General features: G+C 43.1%; 1 protein-coding gene across 1 annotated transcript in view; it reads left to right on the forward strand.

Moving 5' to 3' along the window:
- LOC122942041 (vasoactive intestinal polypeptide receptor 1-like) overlaps positions 1-26,418 on the forward strand; it is a 206,122-nt gene that overhangs the window by 153,902 nt on the left and 25,802 nt on the right. Inside the window, exons 6-10 of the mRNA XM_044299535.1 lie at positions 2,145-2,277; positions 8,577-8,730; positions 8,973-9,033; positions 10,027-10,093; positions 14,276-14,367. Coding sequence (XP_044155470.1) covers positions 2,145-2,277; positions 8,577-8,730; positions 8,973-9,033; positions 10,027-10,093; positions 14,276-14,367 — 507 coding nt within the window. The remainder of the gene's footprint in view (positions 1-2,144; positions 2,278-8,576; positions 8,731-8,972; positions 9,034-10,026; positions 10,094-14,275; positions 14,368-26,418) is intronic.

Consider the following 26,418-nt stretch of genomic DNA (forward strand, 5'->3'; position numbering starts at 1 on the left):
ATACTTTCCAAATTGCTATGCTATCTGTGTAGTTTATTAATTGGAAGCGGGTTTATCACCAGAGACTTTAAAAGACCGTCTTTCTATGTAATTACACTAGACTTATTTATTGCTGAGATATGAAACTTTAGACATAGACAAATTAGCACAATAAGAGACTGCAGTATGATGTTTATCAGAATATGAGCACGAACAACTAATGAGCTGAATGTTTGATAACCAGGGGGACCAGGTAGGAAGTTAGAGAATCTGTAAAGCATTAGAAGTATGAGTGCTCAGTAATTTCTACTAAATAAAGAAAAGAAAATAAGTTATGGCTACAGTTTATTCAGAAATAAAAAGTATGTAAATAGATAATATATAGATGATAAATAACACATATATATATATATATATATATATATATATATATATGTGTATATATAGCAGATGGATAATATATAGATAGCAGACATACTAGAAACACAAAAGGGGAGGGGTCAGCACATCCCAATGCGCAGGTGCACGTTGCTGATGTGGCTGCAAATATACATCTGACAAACACATAGTGCAACAGCACTCTACAAACCAAAAGTAGAGTACAAAAGTATATTACATTGCAAATGCTATGCTAATAAACTTACAGATGCTTAGCAAATACATTTTGTACAAAATCATTTGAGCCCGTCTGCCACATGCCAAGGCGATCTCTATAAGACGGGTACTAACACTAAAGTTCACCTGTTGGGTGCCATACCAGCGACCATGAAATCCATGCATGCTGAGCAGAGTATAGTCTGCTCAGCATGCATGCTGGTACTTGTAGCCCCTGGATTCAATGAAGGCCATTTTGGCTCCACATAGACATAAATCAAAAGGGGCCCAGCATGCATGTGGGACCTGCACTTCCTGGATTTCATGGTCGCTGTTATGGCACCCAACAGGTGAGCTTTAGTGTTAGGAACCGTCTTATAGAGATTGCCTTGGCGTGCGCAGAGGGGCTCATATGATTTTGTACAAAATGCATTTGCTATGTAATATACTTTTGTACTCTACTTTTGGTTTGTATGTGTTTGTCAGATAGATAGCAGACAGATATGGCAGATAGATATTGCACTGTTGTGCTCCTCCTTGCAGGCACTTATGCCCTGCTACCCACCTAGCTGATTCCCTCAGTCATCCCGAGGTCTGGGTCTTCTCGTCCTCCTCTTCTAGCCAGCAACGGCCTTGGCCACTGTTGCCACTTTTGTAATCTGTCCTATAGGATGTGCACGCATGTTCCTGGCCTCCTAAAGGGCCAGCACTTTCAAACCCTAATCCTTCCCATCTAAGGCTGGCCACCCCTGGGTATATAAGGCACTTTCCCCAGTGGGATGGTGCCTGAGCTTGGGTTTCTAGTTTCCAGTTAACCAGTGAAGGTGTCTAATTCTGTCAGATTGCCAGTGTACCGACTTTGATTCTCCGTTACCTTCCCTTACCTTAGCTTGTTTCTAGTATTGACCCATTACCACCTGCCCTTGGATTTGTATCTTGACTACATTTGAACTCTGCCTGCCTTGACCTCAGCTTGTCTCCTAACTACATAGATTGCCCGACCCCTCATTGCTTTGCACTACTGACCCTGATTCCCATGGGTCAGCCTTCAACTACACCAGGATTATCTCAAAAGTGTAGCGGCCTAGTGGCTCCCCTCCAGCGAATATCAGATCCCTGTATAGGCATTAAAGGGTGAAAACAGGGGACTTTCAGGATAATGGAGGTAGACCAAACCCAAAGCTGGCTAGTTGGTATATTGGGTCCACACCCACCCCAGACAAACCCATTTTATGACCCTTTTCATTACTTGACGCCTGTGAAACAACATACTTGCATCACACATAGGACTATTTCTGGATAGTGCTGGTAATCTGTATCAGCACTTGGGAGACTTGCCAACTATTCTGACAGTCCAGGTGATCTCTCCCTTTTTTCTAAAATGTTCTTTGGGAATTGGCGATAGATAGATAATATATATCAGTAGATAGATGATATACAGTATATTAGATAGATGGATATGAAATACATATGAGATATATATAAATATGAGACAGACAGACAGATAGATAGATAGATAGATATAGATATATTTGATATCTGATATTCGATTTTTGGTGTTTCTCCCTTAGGAAACTTCATTGCCCCAGAAATTATATCCACATGAACCTCTTTGTGTCTTTCATTATACGGGGAGCTGCCGTGTTCATTAAAGATGCCATTCTTTTTGCTGATGAGAATATTGATCACTGCACCATGTCTACGGTGAGAATATCCATGTGTGATGGTTAGAGTTAGGTCTACATACAGAGATATAGCATTGGCATTCCATCCTGATGGACTTTGTAAAGTATTTATTTAATTCACTTGGGGTGCACGTACACCAACAGATTATTTGACCAATTTCTGTCCAATCGGTCAAATAGTAGGTGAGTATAACAAAAGATCTGTGTGTAATAGGCCATCTGACCAAAGATTGTTCAGAAAATCTGTCAGTTAATCTGTTGGTGTAATACAGCTTGTGCTGCTACGCAGTTAAATTTATATAGTTTAATTAGTTGAACCAATCATATAATTTTCTTTTTGGTCATATGCTCCCATCTAGTGGCCATTTTTGGTATTGCTCTTAGTTTTTCTGTTCATCTTCTGTCATTCATTTCTTTGCTCCACCCCTCCTTCTGTGTACATCACTTCCTGTATATTCATTCTGCTCCAGGGATTCAACAGGTGCACATGTATTCTCATGCAAGCTTGCAAAAGCATCATGACCCCACAACACTGCACAATACTGGAATCCATCTGTTTCTGCTGTACTCTGCAATCAAGCTCAGTGCCATTCGCCATCTTGTGAAAGCACATGGTCGCACAAGCTTTCTGCACTTCAAGTGAATGTTCAAAACTGTTTCTCTACATTTCACTGTTACCTCACCTGTCTAAGCCGCTGTTTGTCTTCTTAAAGAGACAGTACCATTTGTCACTGTTCGTCTTCTTAAAGCGACAGTACTATTTTTTCGCAAAACCATAAAAAAATGTCTAGACAAGGCTCTGAACACTCTTTTATGGCTGAACCAACACAGATACATCATGCCTCTGAACCGGCAGACGTACAGGGAGCAGATTCTGCAGTTATTACCGAACAGAGTGCACAATAAAACCAACACATAAACTAAGAGAAAACTATGAAGCCACTAGAGATGAGTTCTCTAGTAATCTGTCAAACCCCTGGGACAGAAACTCACACCGCATGTCAGTTTTGTCACACTCTAATAATTAACTAGCTGAAATAATAGACTCTATAAATTTGCTGTGTATGTACACTACCAGCAGCTGTCTGCAAAATACTCAGCCTTCTTGCAGGACTCTAATATAGAGGATTCTTCAGCAGAACTGGCCAGGACTGATGCACTGAACCAACAAAGGGATCTCGCAGTGCAAAATGCTAAGCTTAAAGAGGACCTTTCACCGATTATGACAATGTGAACTAAGAATACAGACATGGAGAGCGGCGCCCGGGGATCTCACTGCACTTACTATTATCCCTGGGTGCCGCTCCATTCTCCTGCTATGCCCTTTCTGTTATCTTCGCTCACTAAGTTATAGTAGGTGGAGATTTCAGTCACTAAGTTATGGAAGGCGGAGTCTGCCCTTGTTCTGTTGTAGCGCTGGCCAATCGCATTGCAGAGCTCACAGACTGGGAGAAAAAAACCTCCCAGGCTGTGAGCTCTGCGCTGCGATTGGCCAACGCTACAGCAGAACAAGGGCAGACTCCGCCTACCATAACTTTGTGACCGGAGATACCGGAGGGCATAGCAGGAGAACGGAGCGGCGCCCATGGATAATAGTAAGTGCAGTGAGATCCCCAGGCGCCGCTCTCCATGTCTGTATTTTTAGTTCACAGTGTCATAATCGGTGAAAGGTCCTCTTTAAGGAAGAACTCTGCATTACTCAACTGTAGAAGACCAGATCTCACAGATCTACCACAACCAAGTGCACTGCACTTTCTTCCAGATCCTCTCGTTCCAGAAAATCAACATTAAGCGACAAGTTAATAGAGGCCCCCGCTGATGCCAAATCAAAAAGCAAAGCTCTCAAAGCAGAGATGGAAGCTTAAAGGGCAGCTTGGCAAACCAAGATTGAAGCTGAAATGGCAGCTCATCAAGCCAAGATGGAAACTCAAGCAAAGCTCCCCAAGCAGAGGCAGATTCACAAATAAAAAATCTGCAAATGGAAGGGGAGGAAGCGGCTTCCATAGCAAGGCTGAAAGTCCTTGAACAAGCAATCGGACAAAGTACCAATTCAGACTGCTTTATCCCAGTAGAACTGGAAGATCCAGCTGAACGCACCAGTGAAAACATTCTAAAGCATGACATCTGCAAAGATGCAGAGTCATCTCCTGTACCTCCTACTAACAACACTGTTCTGACATATAACGCAGAGACCTCTTAGCTCTATATGCCTGAGCCTCTTCAAGTCTACAACGCAAGTACATCTATGCAGCAAACCAGATCAACTCATGTCAACAACAAGGTGACTTCCAGTTATAAGCCGCAGCTCAAACCAAAGCCAGCACAAGCCTCAGAGATTACACCACAGTTAAACGCTCATGCAACATAATTTTACCCTGGTAAACCTCACCCTACATCACTAGAGAACTTTCACACCCAAGGGGTTCCACAAGTTACTTTGACACCAAGGAGTCGGAGACCAGACACGAATGACTTTGCCAGATACATGGTACGCTGTGAGCTCATTAACACCAGCCTCTCAAGGTTTGACGACTGTCCAGAGAGCTACAGGGCCTGGAGATCAACCTTCAAGGCTACTATTGCAGATCTCAACCTTACTGCTAAGGAAGAACTTGATTTGCTCATAAAGTGGCTGGGACCAGAATATGCAGGTCGTGTTAAAAGACTCAGAACAGTACATGTTGACCACCCAGATGCAGGTCTTGTTGCTGCATGGGCAAGACTTGAGCAAGCCTATGGTAGCTCTGAAGCCATAGAAAGCGCTCTATTCAAGAGACTACAAAACTTCCCAAAAATAGGGAACAAAGACCATCACAAGCTCAAAGATGTAAGTGACCTCCTGTTGGAGCTAGAGTTTGCAAAGACTGACCCACGTCTACCTGGACTAAGCTTCCTGTACACCGCTAATGGTGTCAACCCAGTGGTGTCTAAACTGCCATACGGCCTACAAGAGAAATTGGCACAACAGGGCTCAAGATACAAAAGAGACTATAATGTATCCTTTCCTCCATTCTCATACTTCTGCAGGATTATTAGTGATCAAGCCTGGATGAGAAATGATCACAGCTTCAGCTTCAGTGAACCCAACCTGCCTGCTTCATCCTCACCATCATCAATGTATGATAACACCGCAGCTAAATGTAGAGACTTAAATAGAGCAATATCTGTTAAAAGGACAGACATCTCGCCCTCCACAACCTCACCTACTGATCAGGGGGTTGTGGATGATAGAGATAAAGACCCTAATTGTCAGTGTCCTATTCACAAGAAGCCTCACCATCTTAAGAAATGTTGTGGGCTTAGGGCAAAGACTTTACAAGAGCGCAGGGAGATTCTCCAGAAACTTTGCATATGCTAAAAGTGCTGTGCTTCTTATAGCCATTTTGCTAAAGACTATAAAGTTGTCATCAAGTGCACAGAATGCGGTAGCGACAGACATGTTACAGTCATGCATCCTACTCTACTTCCAGACAACCCACAGCAGTTTCCTACATCCACTCCTGTCTGAAATCATGGCAGAGAGCAACAAGGCCATGCTCCAACCAAGGATAACGTCTCTTCTTGACCACCAATGCTGTGCCAAGATATGCCTAGTCAAGATATACCCAAGGGATCATCCTGAGAAAGCTGCTAGGATGTAAGCCATAATAGATGAACAGAGCAACAGATCCCTAGTTAAGCCTAAATTCTTTGAGATCTTTAACATAGAGGGTCACACAACACCATATACTCTCAGGACCTGTTCTGGTCATGTAAAGACCTTCGGCAAAAGGGTTGATGGATTCATGGTCTCTCATATCAACGAGGGAGAGGGCATACCCCTACCAACGTTAGTCGAATGCTACCAGATACCATACGAAAGGGAAGAGATTCCCACTCCAGAAGCTGCGTATCAACATCCTCATTTAAGGCACCTTGTTGATGAGATTCCTGCAATGAACAAGAATGCTGAATTATTAGTCCTGTTAGGAAGGGACATTCTCAGAGTACATAAAGTACACGATCAGTGGGATGGGCCTGACAACACCCCTTATGCACAAAGACTTGACCTAGGCTGGGTAATAGTGGGCGATGTATGCTTGGACAGGATGTGTACGCCATCTAAGATCCTCTCCTTCAAGACCTACGTGTTAGGAAACGGATGTGCATCCCACTTCAAACAGTGCCCTCACCATTATGAAGTAAAGGAGAAGCTTCTTGACATCATCCAAGTACTTGATGTTACTCCTGTCCTTTGTGATGACAACCTAGGTACCACAGTGTTTTGTACTACAAGTGTGGACAACAAAAAGGCTTGACAGAGAATTCATCAAAATAATGGATAAGTAATTATTTTAGGATAAGTCTAACAGCTGGTTGCACCATTACCTCTTTGTGCTGCAAGGGCCAAACTCCTAACCAATCATGAACAGGCTTTATCCAGATTCAACTCACTTCAACAAACACTAAGGAACAGGTCTGAAATGTAGGACAATTTTATCTCCTTTATGAAAAAGATCTTTGACAATGATCACGCCGAACCAGCGCTACCACTTCAAAGACACGATGAGTGCTGGTATCTGCCTTTCTTCGGAGTGTATCATCCACGTAAGCCAAAACAAATCGGGATAGTATTTGACTCCAGTGCCAAGCATCAATACGATCCAATAGGATTTGTGGCTCCCATCACCATACAAGGTAAAGCCTTACTTAGACAGCTCTCAGAGTCTATTAAAGATTGGGATGCTCCACTGCCATCTGACAAGCTTTCAAAATGGAAGTCCTGGAAGCAATCTCTACACGCCTTAGATGGAATCCATATACCACGCCGCTACACTTCAGCTTCTCTTGCTACGAGCCGGAGAAAAGAGCTTCACATCTTCTCAGACGCATATACTGAGGCGATTGCGGCTGTTGCCTACCTCAAGGTCCTGAATTCCTGCTGGATCACACAGAAGAGACCACGGCTGATGTCTTCGGTCTTCTAGAACCTGACAAGGATCCAGAGAACCCAACTATCCTTACCCCAGTTACCCTGCTTACCCAGAAGCTTGGGTCCGTTCCTGTTCCTCCTGGTAACTTTAAAGATGGAAATCTGTGCTTTGATCAATGGAAGCAAGTACAGAACCTTGCCAACAGGTTCTGGAATCGTTGGAAGATGGAGTATCTTTCCACTCTGCAAGGATGCAGGAAATGGCAACGACAGTACCCTAACATACAAGTTGGAGATCTTGTTCTGCTCAAGGACCAGCAAGTCGAAAAAATCAAGTGGCCTATGGGACTTATTGTGAAGAGCGTTCCTAGTGATGATGGTAAGGTACGCAAGGTGGAGGTGAAAGTTACAAGTCAAGGGACTGTAAAGACTTTCATCAGGCCTATCACGGAACTTGTTCCACTATTGCCCTTTGGATAATGAACTTATTGCCTATGCTGCTGAATCCTGCCTGAAACTTCAAGCAAGAAGTGTTTGAACTTTAATTGATACACTTGAAGTCTTACATTTTAATTGTTGCATTATATGCCTGTTCTCTTTGTTTTTCAGGTCCTCGGACATCAAGCAAATTGCACTGTTGTGTATTTGCAATTTCTATAACTACCGTTATGGTTTAAATAGTGAAATTTCCAATGCCAGACGGGGAGTGTGCTGCTACACAGTTAAATTTATATAGTTTAATTCGTTGAACCATTCACATATTCTATATTTGGTCATATGCTCCCATCTAGTGGTTGTTTTTCTGTTATATCTGTGATATATGTCATTCATTTCTTTGCTTCACCCCTTCTTCTGTGTACATCACTTCCTGTATATTCATTCTGCTCCAGGGATTCAACAGGTGCACATGTATTCTCATGCAAGCTTGCAAAAGCATCATTTTTTGACCGCACAATACTGGAATCCATCTGTTTCTGCTGTACTCTGTTATCTGGCTTACAGAATAAAGCAACTTACACGGATAAACTCGGTGTTGGTGAGTTCTAACTATCTGATAAGGATTGTCCGCAGTGATTATATCTGCTTATACAGGCCAGGAATAGAGGTCTCACTAGGGATAAATCGCTATTACAACAATCAGAGTCAGAATACAGCTTTAAAATTACTCAGTTAAAGTTAACATTCTCATATATTTGGAGAGCTGCTTCAAAGAGTACTGCATGTTCCACTCTGCAGGGCCTGGCGAGCCTGATAGCCCACTGATTGCAGTCAGAGCTGCATAACGGTTCAGTTTCCCTGTGGCAGAACTACAAGATGTTTTTCTAATTCTGGAAAACTCCTTGAACTCTGTAAAGAACAGGACTTGCTTCATACATAATTCAGTTTCATGTTCCCTCTCATTCCAGGTAAGCTGTAAGGCAGCAGTGGTTTTCTTCCAGTACTCCATCCTTGCAAATTTCTCTTGGCTCCTGGTGGAGGGAATGTATCTACACACTCTGCTCACCCTCACATTTACCTCACAGAAGCGGTATTTTTGGTGGTATATTGTCATTGGCTGGGGTGAGTAACGCCTCAAGTACTGGGTTAAATTATAGGATGTGTAATAAGGGCTGTTGCCCAGAGACCGCCACCATCTAGGGGCCTCCATCTACCACTTTGGACCAACTATGGAGATGCCATATTAGACATTTTGGAGTCCAACTACTATGTAGATGTTTACAGTATGGATTTTGGGGTCCAATTATAGTGAAGTACAGTCAATGTTTAGAGGGTCTTCTTTAGCATTTGCTTGTCTTCCACAGGTCTCCCAGCACTTACCATTGCAGTATGGATAAAGACAAGAATCAGCTTTGATAATACTGGGTAACACTCATTTTCAATTTTACACTATAGTTCCCATAAAAACTCACAAAACCAACCACAGTTACGAAAGCCAAAATTGACCCTGTGAGAACCATCCTTCTTTTATATTTTAGCATCTTGACACATGTTCTACTTAATGCTTTATACCAGTAGCATATATAAAAGGAGCGGGATAGCCTAGCATAGGTCAAATGGGTCTCCATTATGGCTGAACCTTTCCATTTGTGCCAACTCATACACTAAAACTATACCTAAAGACTTCCCTTTCGGCCTGCGTCACTTTTTTTTTTCTTAAAGGGTTTCTACCATCAGTATTACTGTTATGTAGCTGACTGATATCAGGGATGTGCTAATGTCAGCACTACATAGCAGTATGTTTTTTACATTTGTCCCTGCAGCCATTTTGCTAAAATACACACTTTTAAAATATGCTAATGAGCCTCTAGGTGCTATGTGGGAGTAGATTCAGCACCTAGAGGCTCGGTTTACTCACCCTTTATCCCGCCCAGGTCCTCCGCCCCGCTCCTCTTGATTGATGTCCAAGTTCCATGCATCGTTGAGGAAATACCGCTCCTGCACCATTCACTTCTGTATTCGGTGCAGGCGCAGTGAGTAAAGGCCGCACTCCTGATGCCGGCTTCCTCACTGCGCCTGCGCCAACTACGTCACAGTGAGGAAGCCGGCACCAGGAGCGCAGCCTTTACTCACTGCGCCGAATACAGAAGTGAACAGCGCAGGCGTGGGATTTCTGGTAGTAGTCGTTTAAAAGTGTGTATTTTAGCAAAACGGCTGCAGGGAGAAATGTAAAAAAACACACTGTTATGTAGTGCACATCGGTAATGTCAGTCAGCTACATAACAATAATTCTGATGGTAGAATTTGAAATATATTGCTTTAAATGTAAAAAATAAATAAAAATGGGACCATCTTCTGGTAGTAGTAGTTCTGGTTGTATCTCGCTCTTATCACTGTGTGCTTCATATTGTCATTCAGGTGCTGGGATGATTATGAAAACATTTACTGGTGGATAATCAAGACCCCAATACTAGTTGCAATATTCGTAAGTATAATCTGGTGAAACGTGAAGTGTTTTATAGAAAAGTTGGTAATTACGATAAATCTATATGAATATATTATTCCACAGTGCTTTACTAATATTTACTTATTATCAAAATCACTCTCTTTGTGAGCACTCTCATAATCCTATGAGACCTATGGTACCTCTAATGAACACAAGGTGGTGAGGTGCAAATACTTGGTTTTTCATATTCTTTACCACACAGAAAAGCTGCATGTATGCATTTTATGTTATAATAATAATAATAATAATAATCTTTATTCAATATTCCGCAGTGCCTTACAATTTAGAGGGTTCATGTAAAAAACAAAAGACATCACAAAATTACTAGCTAATATACAGGGAGTGCAGAATTATTAGGCAAGTTGTATTTTTGAGGATTAATTTTATTATTGAACAACAACCATGTTCTCAATGAACCCAAAAAACTCATTAATATCAAAGCTGAATATTTTTGGAAGTAGTTTTTAGTTTGTTTTTAGTTTTAGCTATTTTAGGGGGATATCTGTGTGTGCAGGTGACTATTACTGTGCATAATTATTAGGCAACTTAACAAAAAACAAATATATACCCATTTCAATTATTTATTTTTACCAGTGAAACCAATATAACATCTCAACATTCACAAATATAAATTTCTGACATTCAAAAACAAAACAAAAACAAATCAGTGACCAATATAGCCACCTTTCTTTGCAAGGACACTCAAAAGCCTGCCATCCATGGATTCTGTCAGTGTTTTGATCTGTTCACCATCAACGTTGCGTGCAGCAGCAACCACAGCCTCCCAGACACTGTTCAGAGAGGTGTACTGTTTTCCCTCCTTGTAAATCTCACATTTGATGATGGACCACAGGTTCTCAATGGGGTTCAGATCAGGTGAACAAGGAGGCCATGTCATTAGATTTTCTTCTTTTATACCCTTTCTTGCCAGCCACGCTGTGGAGTACTTGGACGCATGTGATGGAGCATTGTCCTGCATGAAAATCATGTTTTTCTTGAAGGATGCAGACTTCTTCCTGTACCACTGCTTGAAGAAGGTGTCTTCCAGAAACTGGCAGTAGGACTGGGAGTTGAGCTTGACTGCATCCCTCTGCAAGATATCTCACTATTTTTGACTTTTCTGAGCCTGTCAAGTCCTTCTTTTGACCCATTTTGCCAAAGGAAAGGAAGTTGCCTAATAATGATGCACACCTGATATAGGGTGTTGATGTCATCAGACCACACCCCTTCTCATTACAGAGATGCACATCACCTAATATGCTTAATTGGTAGTAGGCTTTCGAGCCTATACAGCTTGGAGTAAGACAACATGCATAAAGAGGATGATGTGGTGAAAATACTCATTTGCCTAATAATTCTGCACTCCCTGTACAACTGAAACACTAGGATTTATTCACAAGGTTACTCTTTTTTTTTTGAGGGGGGGTGTCTGCAACATGGACAGGTATAGAATGTATACTGTATCTGTCACATCGCCTCAGCACTTTCTTTGATTAATATAAATCCCAAGATTTTTCATGGAGATCTGCCCCAGGCTGTGAGCTATACTCATTACTACTGAAATCCTAGTAGGAGCTAGCTACTTCCACTCTAATGTTACCATTAAACTACACCTCCTAGCCAGGGCCGGTGCAAGGATTTTTGCCGCCCTAGGCAAGATAAAAATTGATGCCCCCCCCCCCCCCCGCCTTATCAGATGATCTGCCCATATAATGTTCCACCTCTTTCTCAGCTTTTAAATTAAAATAACTGCTATGTTTCCCTTAGGGTTAATCCAGCTCTTTTTGTGGAACGGAATTGCGGACCCATACGTTTCTATGTATCCGCAATTCCGATCCTGAAAAAAATAGAACAATAGCGGACAAGAATAGTCATATTCTTAGTGCCGGCAATGTGCGGTCCGCAAAATGCGGAACGCACATTGCCGCTGTCCGTGTTTTGTGGATCCGCAAAACACACACGGATGTGTGAATGGACCATAAATGTGAGGTAAATTAGTTTCCAATGTAGTATTAATAACTAAACAATTACATAATAAACATATTGCATTGTCTTCTTATCACCAGGACAATAAGATGATCTGGTCTCTGGCTCTTGGTCTGGCTCTGCGGACTCCCTTGTCACTCTCTTCTCCCCCCCCCCTCCCTTGTCACTCTCATTATTCCCCCCCCCCTTGTCACTATCATTATTCCCCCCCTTGTCACTCTCATTCCCCCCCTCCCTTGTCACTCTGATTATTCCACCCCCTCCCTTGTCACTCTCATTATTCCCCCCCTCCATTGTCACTCTCATTATTACCCCCCCTCCCTTGTCACTCTCATTTCCCCCCCCTTCCCTTGTCAGTCTCATTATTCCCCCCCTCCCTTGTCACTCTCATTATCCCCCCTCCCTTGTCACTCTCATTATTCCCCCCCTCCTTTGTCACTCTCATTATTCCCCCCTCCTTTGTCACTCTCATTATCCCCCCTCCCTTGTCACTCTCATTATTCCCCCCCTCCCTTGTCACTCTCATTATCCCCCCTCCCTTGTCACTCTCATTATCCCCCCTCCCTTGTCACTCTCATTATTCCCCCCCCTTGTCACTCATTATTCCCCCCTCCCTTGTCACTCTCATTATTCCCCCCCTCCCTTGTCAGTCTCATTATTCCCCCCCTCCCTTGTCACTCTCATTATTCCCCCCCTCCCTTGTCACTCTCATTATCCCCCCCTCCCTTGTCACTCTCATTATCCCCCCCCCTTGTCACTCTCATTATCCCCCCCTCCCTTGTCACTCTCATTATTCCCCCCCTCCCTTGTCACTCTCATTATTCCCCCCCCTCCCTTGTCACTCTCATTATTCCCCCCCTCCCTTGTCACTCTCATTATTCCCCCCCCTCCCTTGTCACTCTCATTATTCCCCACCTCCCTTGTCACTCTCATTATTCCCCCCTCCCTTGTCACTCTCATTATTCCCCCCCTCCCTTGTCACTCTCATTATTCCCCCCCCCTCCCTTGTCACTCTCATTCTACCCCCACCTCTAGTGTAGCATGACCGAGCTCTATTCGGTCCGCGGTACAGGAGCATTTGTTTCCTGTACCCGGCCGGACTGACAGGAAGTGCACACTAAGTGAGCACTTCCTGTCAGTCCGGCCGGGTACAGGAAACAAAAGCTCCTGTACCGCGGACCGAACAGAGCTCGGCCACGCTACATTAACAACAGCACAGAGCAGACACAGCGCAGGCAGGATTCTTTAGAGCGGCAAGCGCTCAGCCTCAGCCGCTCAGGCGGTGCAGCATGAGGGGCGCCGCCGGCCGCCCGAACTTATATAGCCAACTTTTTTTTTTTTATACCGCAACGGGCGCCCCGTGCTAAATGGCGCCCTAGGGGACTGCCTAATGAAATCTAAGTAGTAGAAGTTAGCTACTTCCAGCCTCAGAAGGGTTTCATAGTCCACAAGAGAAAAATGAAGATTAAATAGATTGAGGGGGAAAGTTTTCACACCACAATATCCACCAGGAAGAGGGAAGACGATACCTCTATGATTGTCGGGGTTCCAATTGAAGTTTTGTTGATGAGTGCTCAAGAGAACGGACACAGGCACACTGCTGAATCAAATTCTCTCTCTCTTCTTTATTGCATAAAAGCATACATTACATTACATACATTATAACACTACAGATAAGCATAGACAAATCTGGCATACCACCAAAGGGGTGGAAAGCGAAACTAGTGATTTGATTAGTTATTCATAAAAAGGCAATACTTCCACACCATACTAACAGAATTCTAGTAATGAAAGTTGCTGCAGCATCTTATCTCAAAGTAAGTATTTGTTAGCAGCGCATTCCGAAACTCAGAAAGAACATAACTCTCTCTTGTCTGTCAAATTCTGATAAGCAAGCGAGAGAGCTGCTTACCTTGGCCTTGTAGCCATCTCTACACAGAGACTCCCTGCATCCTGCCAGCTGGTTCATTAATTTTTCCACATATGCACAAGATGGAGGACATGTTTATACAAAATGGATTCTCATCCCTCACAATACAGTAGGTCACATTTGGTGACTGGGTGACCCATAAGAGCTAATATGGCTTCCAGTTGTAGGTATCAGCTGCTTCCTGCCCCAAAACTGAAAAGAAAAGCTAATAACATGGATTCTTCCTGTTTTCTCTTACTCTTTAGCTGAATTTCATCATATTTCTAAATGTGATCCGAATTCTTCTGCAGAAAATACGATGTCCGGATATCAGTAAGAACTACAAGCAGCAGTACATGTGAGTAATATATTTGACAGTTCTGAGCATGGCATGCTGCTATATGGGTGTAGCAAGGAGGGGTGCTAGTGAGGCACATGACCTGGGTGCTGGGGAAGGTGAGAATCGGCAACAGTTCCCTCTACACGATGACATTATGATGCAGGGCTAAAACCCCAGGTGAGGATAATCCTACATATAACTATTTTTATAAGGCATTTGTCAGCAGATTTGTCATTTCATAGGTACAAATCTGCTGACAGATGCCTTTTAAATGACATCCTATGTATATAATATTTGGAAACCTGACATTAGTGATTTTTTTTTTCTGGCAATTAAACCTATGTCAAAGGCCTGTAGGATAGCTTACCATATCTGTTTAGAGGGCATCTGTCACCTTGGACCAGCCATATACTGGTATACAGGACGAATAGTCCATAGGGAGGTGTGCTCAGATCACTAATCCTTATCTTTACACTCACCCTCATTCTCCCATTGTGCACCCACCATGAAATGCACAGATAGGACACCAGGGGTTATGACCACCCTGCAATCCAGCAGTGGTGGCCATGCTTGCACCATGCCTTGTGGTGCTTACTCAGATGAATGTAATTATACCTTTCACTTAGGAGAAAAAGTACTTTTAATCTATATGGAAATGAGTAGTTAAAGGGGTTATCTAAAGTGTAAAATATGCCCCCCAATACCCAGGCCCCTCATATAGATTATACTTATTCCACTCCCCGTCACCCGTGTCTCTCCTGATCCCCGCAATGCGGCCGTGTGGGGATCAGGAGCGACGTGTGTGCTGGGGATAAGGGTAAGTATAATCTATATAAGGTGCTGGGCATTGCGGGGCATGTTTTAGACTTTGGATAACCCCTTTAAGTGTGCCAACGGTGGGCCCAAGACACTCTGTGCACCATTTCTCCTCCCACTTCCTCTGCCAGACCCTCTCTCTCCTTCTTCATTGACACAACCATAATTATGCATAGTCATGTCTGGTGGCCCTGAAGAGGACAGTCAGAGGCAGCACAAGGAGCAATGGTGCACTCTTATTCCTGTATGCATTGTAGGAAGGGGCAAGGGTCCGTCATTGACGGAATGTACGTGTCACCGAGGTTCCTGGCCTCGGTGAGATAGGAACCGGTTATTTTGTGTGTCAGCCGCAGCTAGTGCTCCCTGACGCAGTTTTTTCTTAGTGTGGCTGAAAAGCCGATCCGGACCGGTTCTTATTGGGAGCAGGCAAAGAGCAGGGTGGGTGGCTGTTCCCCACGTCCAGGCCAGGTTCTGGGCTGGGGTTTAAAAACCCTGCCAGCAGCTCAGCTGGTGATAGTGGAGCTCTGTGTTTTGGGAGCTGAGGGTTCTACCATACTACAAGGCTGACAGCTGCATGAGAGCTGCCAGCTGGAAGCCAGGCGCCCTAAAGCCTGCTGTGGACTGCCAGGTGACGTGTTTCTTTGACGTCTGTGGACTTTTGCTGTGTGAGTTAACACAAGGGTTCCTGCAGTGGGAATTGACACCAGGGCCCTGCCTAGTATTGTGTTTTTTTTTTATTCCTGCCTTTTTTATGTGAATAAACACTGACTTTTGTTTATCAACCGTGGTTTTGCCTCTGTATTGCGTCCGCTTACCCTGCCTACCAGAGCAAATCCCTACAGCATCTACTAAATGTATCTTCACTGTAGATGATAGAAATACTGTACCAATTACCAGAGTGTAGAATGGTGTGAATACAGTGACCTCTAGTGGTGAAGGGCTTACAGACATGCTACTTTATACATACATCAATAGTGGGTTTGACTACAGATAGTGACACCAGGGTTGCTACTAGGAAAAAGTGAAACATTTGAAGTCGATTTGCATAAAACTTCGTTCTAATACTGAAAGGAGCAGGAGCTCCGTACAGTTTTAGAATGTATTGGCTCCAATGAGCCAAAGTTATTGCTTTGCGAAGTCTCCCGAGACTTCGCGCAATAACTTCATAAATAAATTTTTACTGTAAAAAAACATTTCCCAAACTTTGAACCAAACCCGGGTTCGGGAAATGTTTTTTTACAGTACAAATGAATTTATGAAGTTATTGCGCAAAGTCTTGCGAGACTTCGCAAAGCAATACGCTCGTCTCATTGGAGACAATACATTCTAATACGGATGTTTCATCTGAAGTCAATTCGCTCATTCCTAGCTGCCACCCGTCTAAACATTTCTGGACAGTCCATAAAAATAGGTGATTTTTTTTTTCCTGTGAAAAAAATACACGTGTCTGATTGTTTTGAGCCTGGGGTACTTGACTAGATAATTTTGGTGGTAATTTTCATCATTTTACAGCTTATAGTAAATGCTGGTAATGAGTTCTCTATATCGTGACCCAGGTATAGTAGGAATGCCGAGTGGTATAGTGTGGCCTATATGTCTCTTATTGTGTCACGGTGCTCCTACCTGGATACTGCTGGACCACATCTTTGGCTTCGCACGCTTTGGCTCCGAAGCAATAAATAGGCGCTTGGGCTGGGTGGTTCCCTGTTTTCCCACTCTTGAGGCACAACAAGAACTGGCAAAGATGGCAGATTAACCCCTCGGTTGCTGGCGCGCACAATCCAGCGCCTGTTAATCTGGAATAAACGTAGTAAAGTCATTTTTCATGGGGTTTTCTGTCAAATCTGTAGGCCTGTAGCATAAAGGAACAAAAAAAAAAGCAATAAATAGGCGGAATAATAATTTAGGGATTTTAAGAAATAACTTGAGTCCAGACCATGAGATGAAGTTCAACAGCAGCTTTACTTTGAATAAACGTTTCTTCCAAACGTTTACAGACTTTGCCTTGGTTCCAGCAGGCTTTAGCATTAAACTGGCAGGCAAACTCAACTCTGCTATACCTTTCTCTCACTCTGCTGTACTGACAAGCTGAGTGAATAACTTTGTTTCTTCTTTATGCTGAGCTTCTCTCTTCTTAGTCAGACTTAGATTAGGCCAAGGAATTATGCTCTTGGCTTCAGAGGCTTTTAAGCTTTTGCCTCCATGGCCAGCAGAGCTTAGGGTGCTCTGGCTGTCATGGGCATGTCCAACAGAGACGTGTCCCTGCACACCCTTCCTCCTGCTGGGGGCAAACTCCAACTAACTCCAGCTAGTCCCCACCCTTCTTTCTGGAAGTAGGGCTAGCCCACTTCTGTCCAGAGGGGGGTTAAAATAGAATGGAGAGCTCCATTCTACCTAAGTACAGCTCTAAAAATTAAACACAAAAAAGGAACATGAGTAAAAGTTTTAGAACACAGTGATTAGGAAAATTGGGAGAGGAAGGAGAGGGAGGGGAATGGGAGGTGAGGATGGATTAGAGAGGAAGGTGTAAAAGGAGGTGCAGGAGTGAGTTGGGAGAAGATAAAGATGGGATTGTGGGGCACCAACGGGATTGCAAGACTAAGTATTGAACTGAGAATTGTGCTGGTAGGTAGGCTGCTCACTCTAGAACGAACATTTCGTTTGAAACCGGCCTAACTAGCAGGTCGCAATAGGCAATAGGTGGATGAAAATAAAAAGGTAGAGGAGCGCCAAAAAACTAACAGAATACACCTGAAGCCAGGTGCCCAGTGAGGCCATAAGGACCCTCAAAGAGTTGGGGCACCAAAGGTGCCAGAAGGCAGAAGGTATCCATATTGAGGCGGAACTAGGTAGAACCCAGATATAACCAGAGGTAGTGGTTCAATAGTTATATATAAGAGCTAGTATCTCTCTAGAGTCAAACAATAGTTGATTCCAAGTGTAAAAAATGTTAGAAGAATATAGTGTAATTAATTTAAAGAATAATTTGATAAAAAATAAAAATATAAATTACATAACTAAAAACACTGCAGATAAGGTCCACTCTGTGGATTCCAGTATCATGTTCACACAAATTATTGTATCCTACTCACTTAAGCACAGATAAGCACATAACACTTGTCACCAGTCCCCCCTCTCTGAGATCGCCCTTAGATAGTTTTCTGTTGTTGTCCTTCTAATAGATCATCCGGTGGACTTCAGAGAGTAACCAAGGTACTTTTTTATTCAGAAAAAATCACTACACATTTCGGGTTGTCTATAGACCCCCTTGCTCAGGAGCAAAGCATACATACATATACAGTACAGACCAAAAGTTTGGACACACTCTCTCATTCAAAGAGTTTTCTTTATTTTCATGACTATGAAGGCAAATGAATATGAATAGCAAAACTATGAATTAAGACATGTGGAATTATATACATAACAAAAAAGTGTGAAACAACTGAAAATATGTCATATTCTAGGTTCTTCAAAGTAGCCACCTTTTGCTTTGATTACTGCTTTGCAGGTAGTCACCTGAAATGGTCTTCCAACAGTCTTGAAGGAGTTCCCAGAGATGCTTAGCACTTGTTGGCCCTTTTGCCTTCACTCTGCGGTCCAGCTCACCCCAAACCATCTCGATTGGGTTCAGGTCCGGTGACTGTGGAGGCCAGGTCATCTGGCGCAGCACCCCATCACCCTCCTTCATGGTCAAATAGCCCTTACTTTCAAAGTTTTCCCAATTTTTCGGACTGACTGACCTTCATTTCTTAAAGTAATGATGGCCACTCGTTTTTCTTTACTTAGCTGCTTTTTTCTTGCCATAATACAAATCCTAACAGTCTATTCAGTAGGACTATCAGCTGTGCATCCACCTGACTTCTCCTCAATGCAACTGATGGTCTCAACCCCATTTATAAGGGAAGAAATCCCACTTATTAAACCTGACAGGGCACACCTGTGAAGTGAAAACCATTTCAGGTGACTACCTCTTGAAGCTCATCAAGAGAATGCCAAGAGTGTGCAAAGCAGTAATCAAAGCAAAAGGTGGCTACTTTGAAGAACCTAGAATATGACATATTTTCAGTTGTTTCACACTTTTTTGTTATGTATATAATTCCACATGTGTTAATTCATAGTTTTGATGCCTTAAGTGTGAATATACAATTTTCATAGTCATGAAAATAAAGAAAATTCTTTGAATGAGTAGGTGTGTCCAAACTTTTGGTCTGTACTGTATATATCACAACAATTTATAGTGTAGAGGCAGCAACAAACCTTCCCTCGTGGTGGAGCGTCCACTTCCGGTCACGTGACTCCGAAACCGGAGGAGCGCTCCATCTGTGGGACGCACACTCGAAGTGTATCCAAACCCTAGTCAATATACTGGCAAGGTGTGGGCAATTTTATATAAAACCTATAGAAGAACCATTATCCTACAAGACTTGTAGTCCTGTGTACATGGGTCGACTTCCGGTCACATGTCCCCGCAAGCCGGAGAAGTGTTCCAACTGTGGAATGCAAAACGGCCAAACAATAATACAGGCCGGACCGAGGGAATCGTCCGCAGAGAGATGCCAATGAATGAGGCGAAATAGATATATATAATGTGAAGGGGATAATGTTATTGTTCAGAGGGCCAAAATTAGTCAAGGTATTAATTGGTATTTAGGGAAAAACAATAAAATGATAAAACTTCCGCGTTCCACAATGGAACGCAGATACGGTAACACTTCAGACATTAGTCAGTTTTGTTGGTATTTTCATATCGATACATTCAGATACACTACATAAAACTTAATAAATGCTAAGATATTGCTAGGAAACAAAAAATGTATAAATAATAGTTTTAAAAAAATCTATAAAAAAATACTAAATACACACACACCATGAAAAATTTATAGAAATACAAATATAAAATACAGAAAATTGAGAAATATGATGTTGATGGTGGTGATGGTGACTACAATGTTGTCATAGGATACTGTCCATCAGTGGTACTTCGGGGGGTGTTCAGTCCGTAGCTTATAGCAACTTATTGTGTGTTATAAAATGACTAATAATGTTGTACATCCGGTAGTGTGGATACTTTCAACCTGAGGTTGGGACCAAACCTCTAGTTAGTAGTGGCTTTATTCTAGGGTTTCATTTAAACCAAATGGAAATAGAGTGTTTAACCTGTAGATCTAATACATCTCCTTGCACAATTGGGAGTATGATTGGGGAACCAAGTCTATGGGGGGTCAGTTTTAGGCCTGAAAAGTTACCCACATGTATTTCAGACCCCATGCTTCAGGTACTGTCTGTGGATGTTGGATCGATGTTGATTAAGCCTATCTTTTACTGTTTGAGTGGTGCGCCCAAAATATTGTAGGTGGCAGGGGCACTCCAACATATAGATGACATACCTAGATATTGTATCTAAGTGGGATTGATTCCCCTGTGTTCGAGATGGTCACTATATCAACATTATTAGAAATAGTGCTGCAACACATACATCGTTTGGAACCACATTGAAAAGATCCCTTAGGTGTTATCACTGAATTACCTTCAGGTGCAGCAATGTTCTGAATGGGAAGTTTTGGAAACTAAGGGGCTAGTATATTTTTCAGTCTGTGCTCGTCTGAAAGTGATATTGGGTCTAATGGGGAGAGTTTTACCAATAATTGGATCTTGGTGAAGAATTGACCAATGTTTTTGCAGAATCTGTTTAATAGAATTATGATGAGAACTATATCTCGTAAAGAAGTTTAGTTGAACGTCCACTGGTTTTGGTTCAGGAGCGGTCATATGGGATTTTAAACAACTTGCCTGACTCTCCTTCAAAATGTTAGATTTGAAGTCTAATATCAGGCTCTTCGGGTACCCCTTATCTCAAAATCTTTTATGTATTATCTCCAGTTGATTTGCTAGGATGTTATCATCCGAGCAATTCCTGCGAACCTGTTTAATCTGCCCATAGGGGATGTTTTTTTTCCACTTGTGAAAATGGCAGCTGTTAAAATCCAAATAGCTGTTGGTATCTACTTCTTTAAAATACATGCTCATTACAATATAACACTCTCGAATTTGGTTGAGATCTAAAAAGACTAAAGATTTGGGATCAGAATGTGCAGTAAAGGTAAGGTTCCAGGCGTTTTGATTACGTTTCTGGATGAATGGAGATAAGAGAGAGGGGTCCCCCTTCCAGATAAATATGATATCATCTATGTATCTTTTGTAAAAACTGATATCATGATGATTAAAGAGGCCCTCTGTCACAGATATTTTACACTCCAGCTGAGTAAATCCGTACAGCGTCTCCCGAAAACCAAGTAAATCCGAAGGTGTTGTGAATATATATCTCCCAATCCCCCCAAAACAGGATCCAGGACTTCAGGAAGAGAGTAAAAATGATCAACTTTATTGATGGCCGCAGATCAGCCTTTTATAAGTGCTACTAGGGCTTTCTTGAAGTCACTGCTCGGGTCCTCTGACAATTTATTATAATATTTTTTGTCAGATAGGATTCTTAGGGCTTTATTGTCCTATGCACTAGAATCCAAAATGATAACTCTCCCACCCTTATCAGAACTCTTGATAACTAGATCCCTATTTGATATAAGGGAAGAAATGGCTTTGATTTGTGAGGGAGTAAGTATATGTGGTAGTTTTATATTAGTTTGTCCGGAATCAGCAAGACTCCTAAGGTCAGTCAGAACCATATTGAAATATGTTTCTTGATGGGGTCCCCGGTTTTATATTGGATAAAAATTAGAACGGGGTTTGAACTGGGAGGAAATAGGGTCTTTAAAGAGTCCCTCCATTAGTCTCCACCACATCCTTCAACAGTTTGGAGGTTAATCTTGGTTGGGGTAACTGATTTAGGGGCAAGGTCTTTCAATATAAAATGGTGTTTAAGTGTTAATTTTCATATATATTGATTTAGATCAACGAGTAGTTCGAAAATATCTGGCCCCTTAGAGGGACAGAAAGACAACCCCTTAGAGAGTACCTCAATTTCACTTCTATTGAGGTTATAACTGGATAGGTTACAGATACCCTTTTCTTTCAAGCTCTCAGTGGGGTCCTCTACTTGTTTGTCAATGTGGGCCGTGATTTTTTGTTGTTTGGACCTACGGTATGTCTCTTTTGTCCTCTACATCCTCTTTGTTGGAAATTGTTCTTTTGTTTTTGCAAGATGGAATTGGGCTGAAGTAATGGGTGATTTTCTGGTTTTGCTGTGAGCGTGGATTCTGAGAAGGGTTTGGCTTGACCAAAGGAGAGTTTGTGAAATAGGGTGATAACAGCTGAATACTGAATAGAACTGGTCTGGATGGAGAGGTCAGCCAGATTAGTGGGTAAAGCTAAAAAGGGGTTGGGACTGAGCAGATGATCACTATAAACCGATATGTTACCTAGTGTGCTAGCAGGTGAGATGGCATTAGAATTGGAGACCTGATGGGGACTATTTGTGATATTGACATTCAAAGGAATTTGTTGTGTCTGGAATGTCCCCATCACAGGATCTTTCATAGGGGAGAGTAAGTTGGGACGGGATGATGTATTGGATGCAGACATGTCTTTGTCATCTAGGCTATGGTTTTTGGTTGGGTTCTGGAAAGAATGAAGATTATTATCTTCTGATTTCTCTGAGAATTCTCTGCGTTAGATCTTGTAGACCTTTCTTTAGGAAAAAAGGCATCCCGGGTCAGCCCTGTGGGCTCCAGACGGTGCTTCCGGAAGGGAGGACCGGTTCATAAAGTAAAAATTAAACACAAAAAAGGAGCATGAGTAAAAGTACTAGAAAACAGTGATTAGGAAAATGGGGAGAGGAAGGAAGGAGAGGAGGAGAAGAATGGGAGGTGAGGATGGATTAGAGAGGAAGGTTGAAAAGGAGGTGCAGTAGTGAGTTGGGAGAAGATAAAGATGGGATTGCGGGGTGCCAACGGGATTGCAAGACTAAGTATTGAACTGAGAATTGTGCTGGTAGGTAGGCTGCTCACACTAGAACGAACAGTTCGTTCGAAACTGGCTTGACTAGCAGGTCGCAATAGGCAATAGGTGGATGAAAATAAAAAGGTAGAGGAGCGCCCAAAAAAAAAAATGTGGCCACAAGGTCCCTCAAAGAGTTGGGGCACCAAAGATGCTAGAAGGCAGAAGGTATCTCTACCAGTATATTGACTAGGGTTTGGATACATTTTGAGTGTGCGTCCCACGGATGAAGCGCACTTCCGGTTTCGGGGTCACGTGACCGGAAGTGAACGCTCCACCATGAGAGAAGGTTTGCTGCTGCCTCTACACTATAAATTGTTGTGATATATATATGTATGTATGCTTTGCTCCTGAGAAAGGGATCTATAGACAAAAAACCCACTGAAAAAAGTGGCCTAAACGGGTGAAAATGCTCCAAACCCAGACACTGTAGTAGGGATCGACCGATTATCAGATTTACCGATATTATCGGCCGATATTCAGGATTTTGAATGCTATCGGTATCGGCATTTATTTTGCCGATATTCCGATAGCGTATGGGGAACACAGATCGCGCTGCTGACAGCGCTCTCAGTGTTCCCCTTAGCAGCACAGGGGAGAAGGAAGCAGTGTCTCCTCCCCCTGTGCTGCCGCCAATGAAAGGACAGGGGACAAGAGGAGGGGAGGAGCTATGGCCACTGCGCACCAATGAAGCTTAATCTCTCATTTATTCATATACAGGAGGCGGGAGCTGCAGGATCACATAGCCGGCTCCGGGCCTCTATGAACTGTAGCTGCGATCTGTGGTAGTTAACCCCTCAGGTACCGCTGATCACAGCTACAGCTCATAGAGATCGGGAGCGGGCTATGTGATACTGCAGCCTGCTCCCGCCTCCTGTATATGAATAAATTAGAGATTAAGCTTCAATGGTGGCGCAGTGTGCCCCCCCCAAGCCCAGTATTAGACATTGGTGCAGTCCCCCCCCAACCCCAGTATTAAGCATTGGTGGCGCAGTGCGCCCCCCCTCCCCCCAGTATTAAGCATTGGTGGCGCAGTGCGCCTCCCCCCAAGCCCCCCCAGTATTAAGCATTGGTGGCGCAGTGCGCCCCCCCCCACCCCAGTATTAAAAACAGGATCCCTTCCCCCCCCCAGCCCCCACAGGATCCCCTCTCCCCTGCTCCTCCGATCGGAGCCCCAGCAGTGTAATGCTGGGGCTCCGATCGGTTACCATGGCAGCCAGGACGCTATTGAAGCCCTGGCTGCCATGGTAAGCTCCATGCTGCTGTGTGCACAAAGAACAGAGCAGCAGGGACACTGTGAGCTCCTATTCACCCTGATGGAGATCTATCAGGGTGAATAGGACAAGGGTTCTATTCGGTATAAATTATCGGCTATCGGCCTGAAAGTTCACAAATTATCGGTATCGGCCCTAAAAAATCAATATCGGTCGATCCCTACACTGTAGCGTGTCTATAACTGGGGGAGCAATTCCTCCGCATGTGGTCCGTAGACAACGGCAATCCCCAGCAAAAAATGCGTATAATGGAGGATGCCGGGACGGACCACATGCAGCACAAGAACATCTTACACAAAATGATACATTGTGCAGATGAAAAAATATACATACAAAAATCACTGCAAAAAATGCACCAAAATGATAAGCAACTGACAATACTAGCTAATTCCTCAGGCCGATGTTAAAAGCTGAGAACTTTGCAAATATCTTCCAGTCAGGAACATATCGGAGCCCCTCATGCACCACACCACGGTGTCTCAGCACGCATGGGATCCTACCACTCAACTGCCCGTAGTGTGTGAACAGGGTCTGAGCAATGCTAGAAATCAACTCACAGCCAGACTCTCACATGCCTCCATAGTGGTATCACCAATGCATTGTGAGGTAGGATAAAGCTGTGAGCCGCACCCACAACAGACCATGTGACACAGAAGCCGCACCCACAACAGACCATGTGACAGAGAAGGTTTGCTGCTGCCTCTACACTATAAATTGTTGATATATATATATATATGTATGTATGCTTTGCTCCTTAGAAAGGGGTCTATAGACACCCCGAAAGCGCGTCAAGCTTTTTTCTGAATAAAAAAGTACCTTGGCTACTCACTGAAGTCCACCGGGTCATCTTTTAGAAGGACTACAAGGGAAATCTATCTACAGGCAATCTCAGCGAGGGGGGGACTGGTGACAAGTGTTATGTCCTTATCTTGCTCCACCCTCCCTGGTGAAGTGAGTAAGATACAATAATTTGTACAGGATACTGGAATCCACAGAGTGGACCTTATCTGCAGTTTTTTTTTAGTTATGTCATTTATTTTTATTTTTATTTTTTTATCAAATTATCCTTAAAATTCATTACACTATATTCTTCTAACATTTTTTACACTTGTAATCTACTATTGTTTGACTCTAGAGAGATACTAGCTCTCATATATAACTATTGAACCACTACCTCCGGTTATATTTGGGTTCCACCTAGTTCCGCCTCAATATAGATACCTTATGCCTTCTGGCACCTTCGGTGCCCCAACTCTTTGAGGGTCCTTATGGGCACCTGGCTTCAGTTGTATTCTCTTAGATTTTTGGCGCTCCTCTACCTTTTTATTTTCATCCACCTATTAAAGGGAACCTGTCACCGGGATTTTGGGTATAGAGCTGAGGACATGGGTTGCTAGATGGCCGCTAGCACATCCGCAATACCCAGTCCCCATAGCTCTGTGTGCTTTTATTCTGGAAAAAAAAACGATTTGATACATATGCAAATTAACCTGAGATGAGTCCTGTACATGAGATGAGTCAGGGACAGGACTCATGTCAGGGTACTTTGCATATGTATCAAATCGTCTTTTTTCCACAATAAAAGCACACAGAGCTATGGGGACTGGGTATTGCGGATGTGCTAGCGGCTGCCCAGCAACCCATGTCCTCAGCTCTTTACCCAAAATACCGGTGACGGGTTCCCTTTAAGTACAGCTCTGCCGTGACATTGTGCTAGCCCAATAAAGACAGTAGCAGGGTGCAGGAGTGGTAACACCACTCTGGGGTGTTACACATGTATGACTTATAATATTTATAATTTATTATGGTTTTGCAGTTTGTCCGTAAAACAATGTTGGCTGTCTGCAATTTTGGGATAAGTTGTCCAGAAAAAAAGAATCTGGATGGCAACCCTGAGCGATACATTATTTGTGCTGAACTGTCTCAACTGAACATCTCACATTCCCATGCTAGAGCTCACAAATGCAAGCTCCTGATACATGCCTCCCCTACATGTTTCACCAAGATCCGACGTGATTTGAGAATT

Source organism: Bufo gargarizans, chromosome 6 (assembly GCF_014858855.1).
Source record: "Bufo gargarizans isolate SCDJY-AF-19 chromosome 6, ASM1485885v1, whole genome shotgun sequence".
NCBI lineage: Eukaryota > Metazoa > Chordata > Amphibia > Anura > Bufonidae > Bufo > Bufo gargarizans.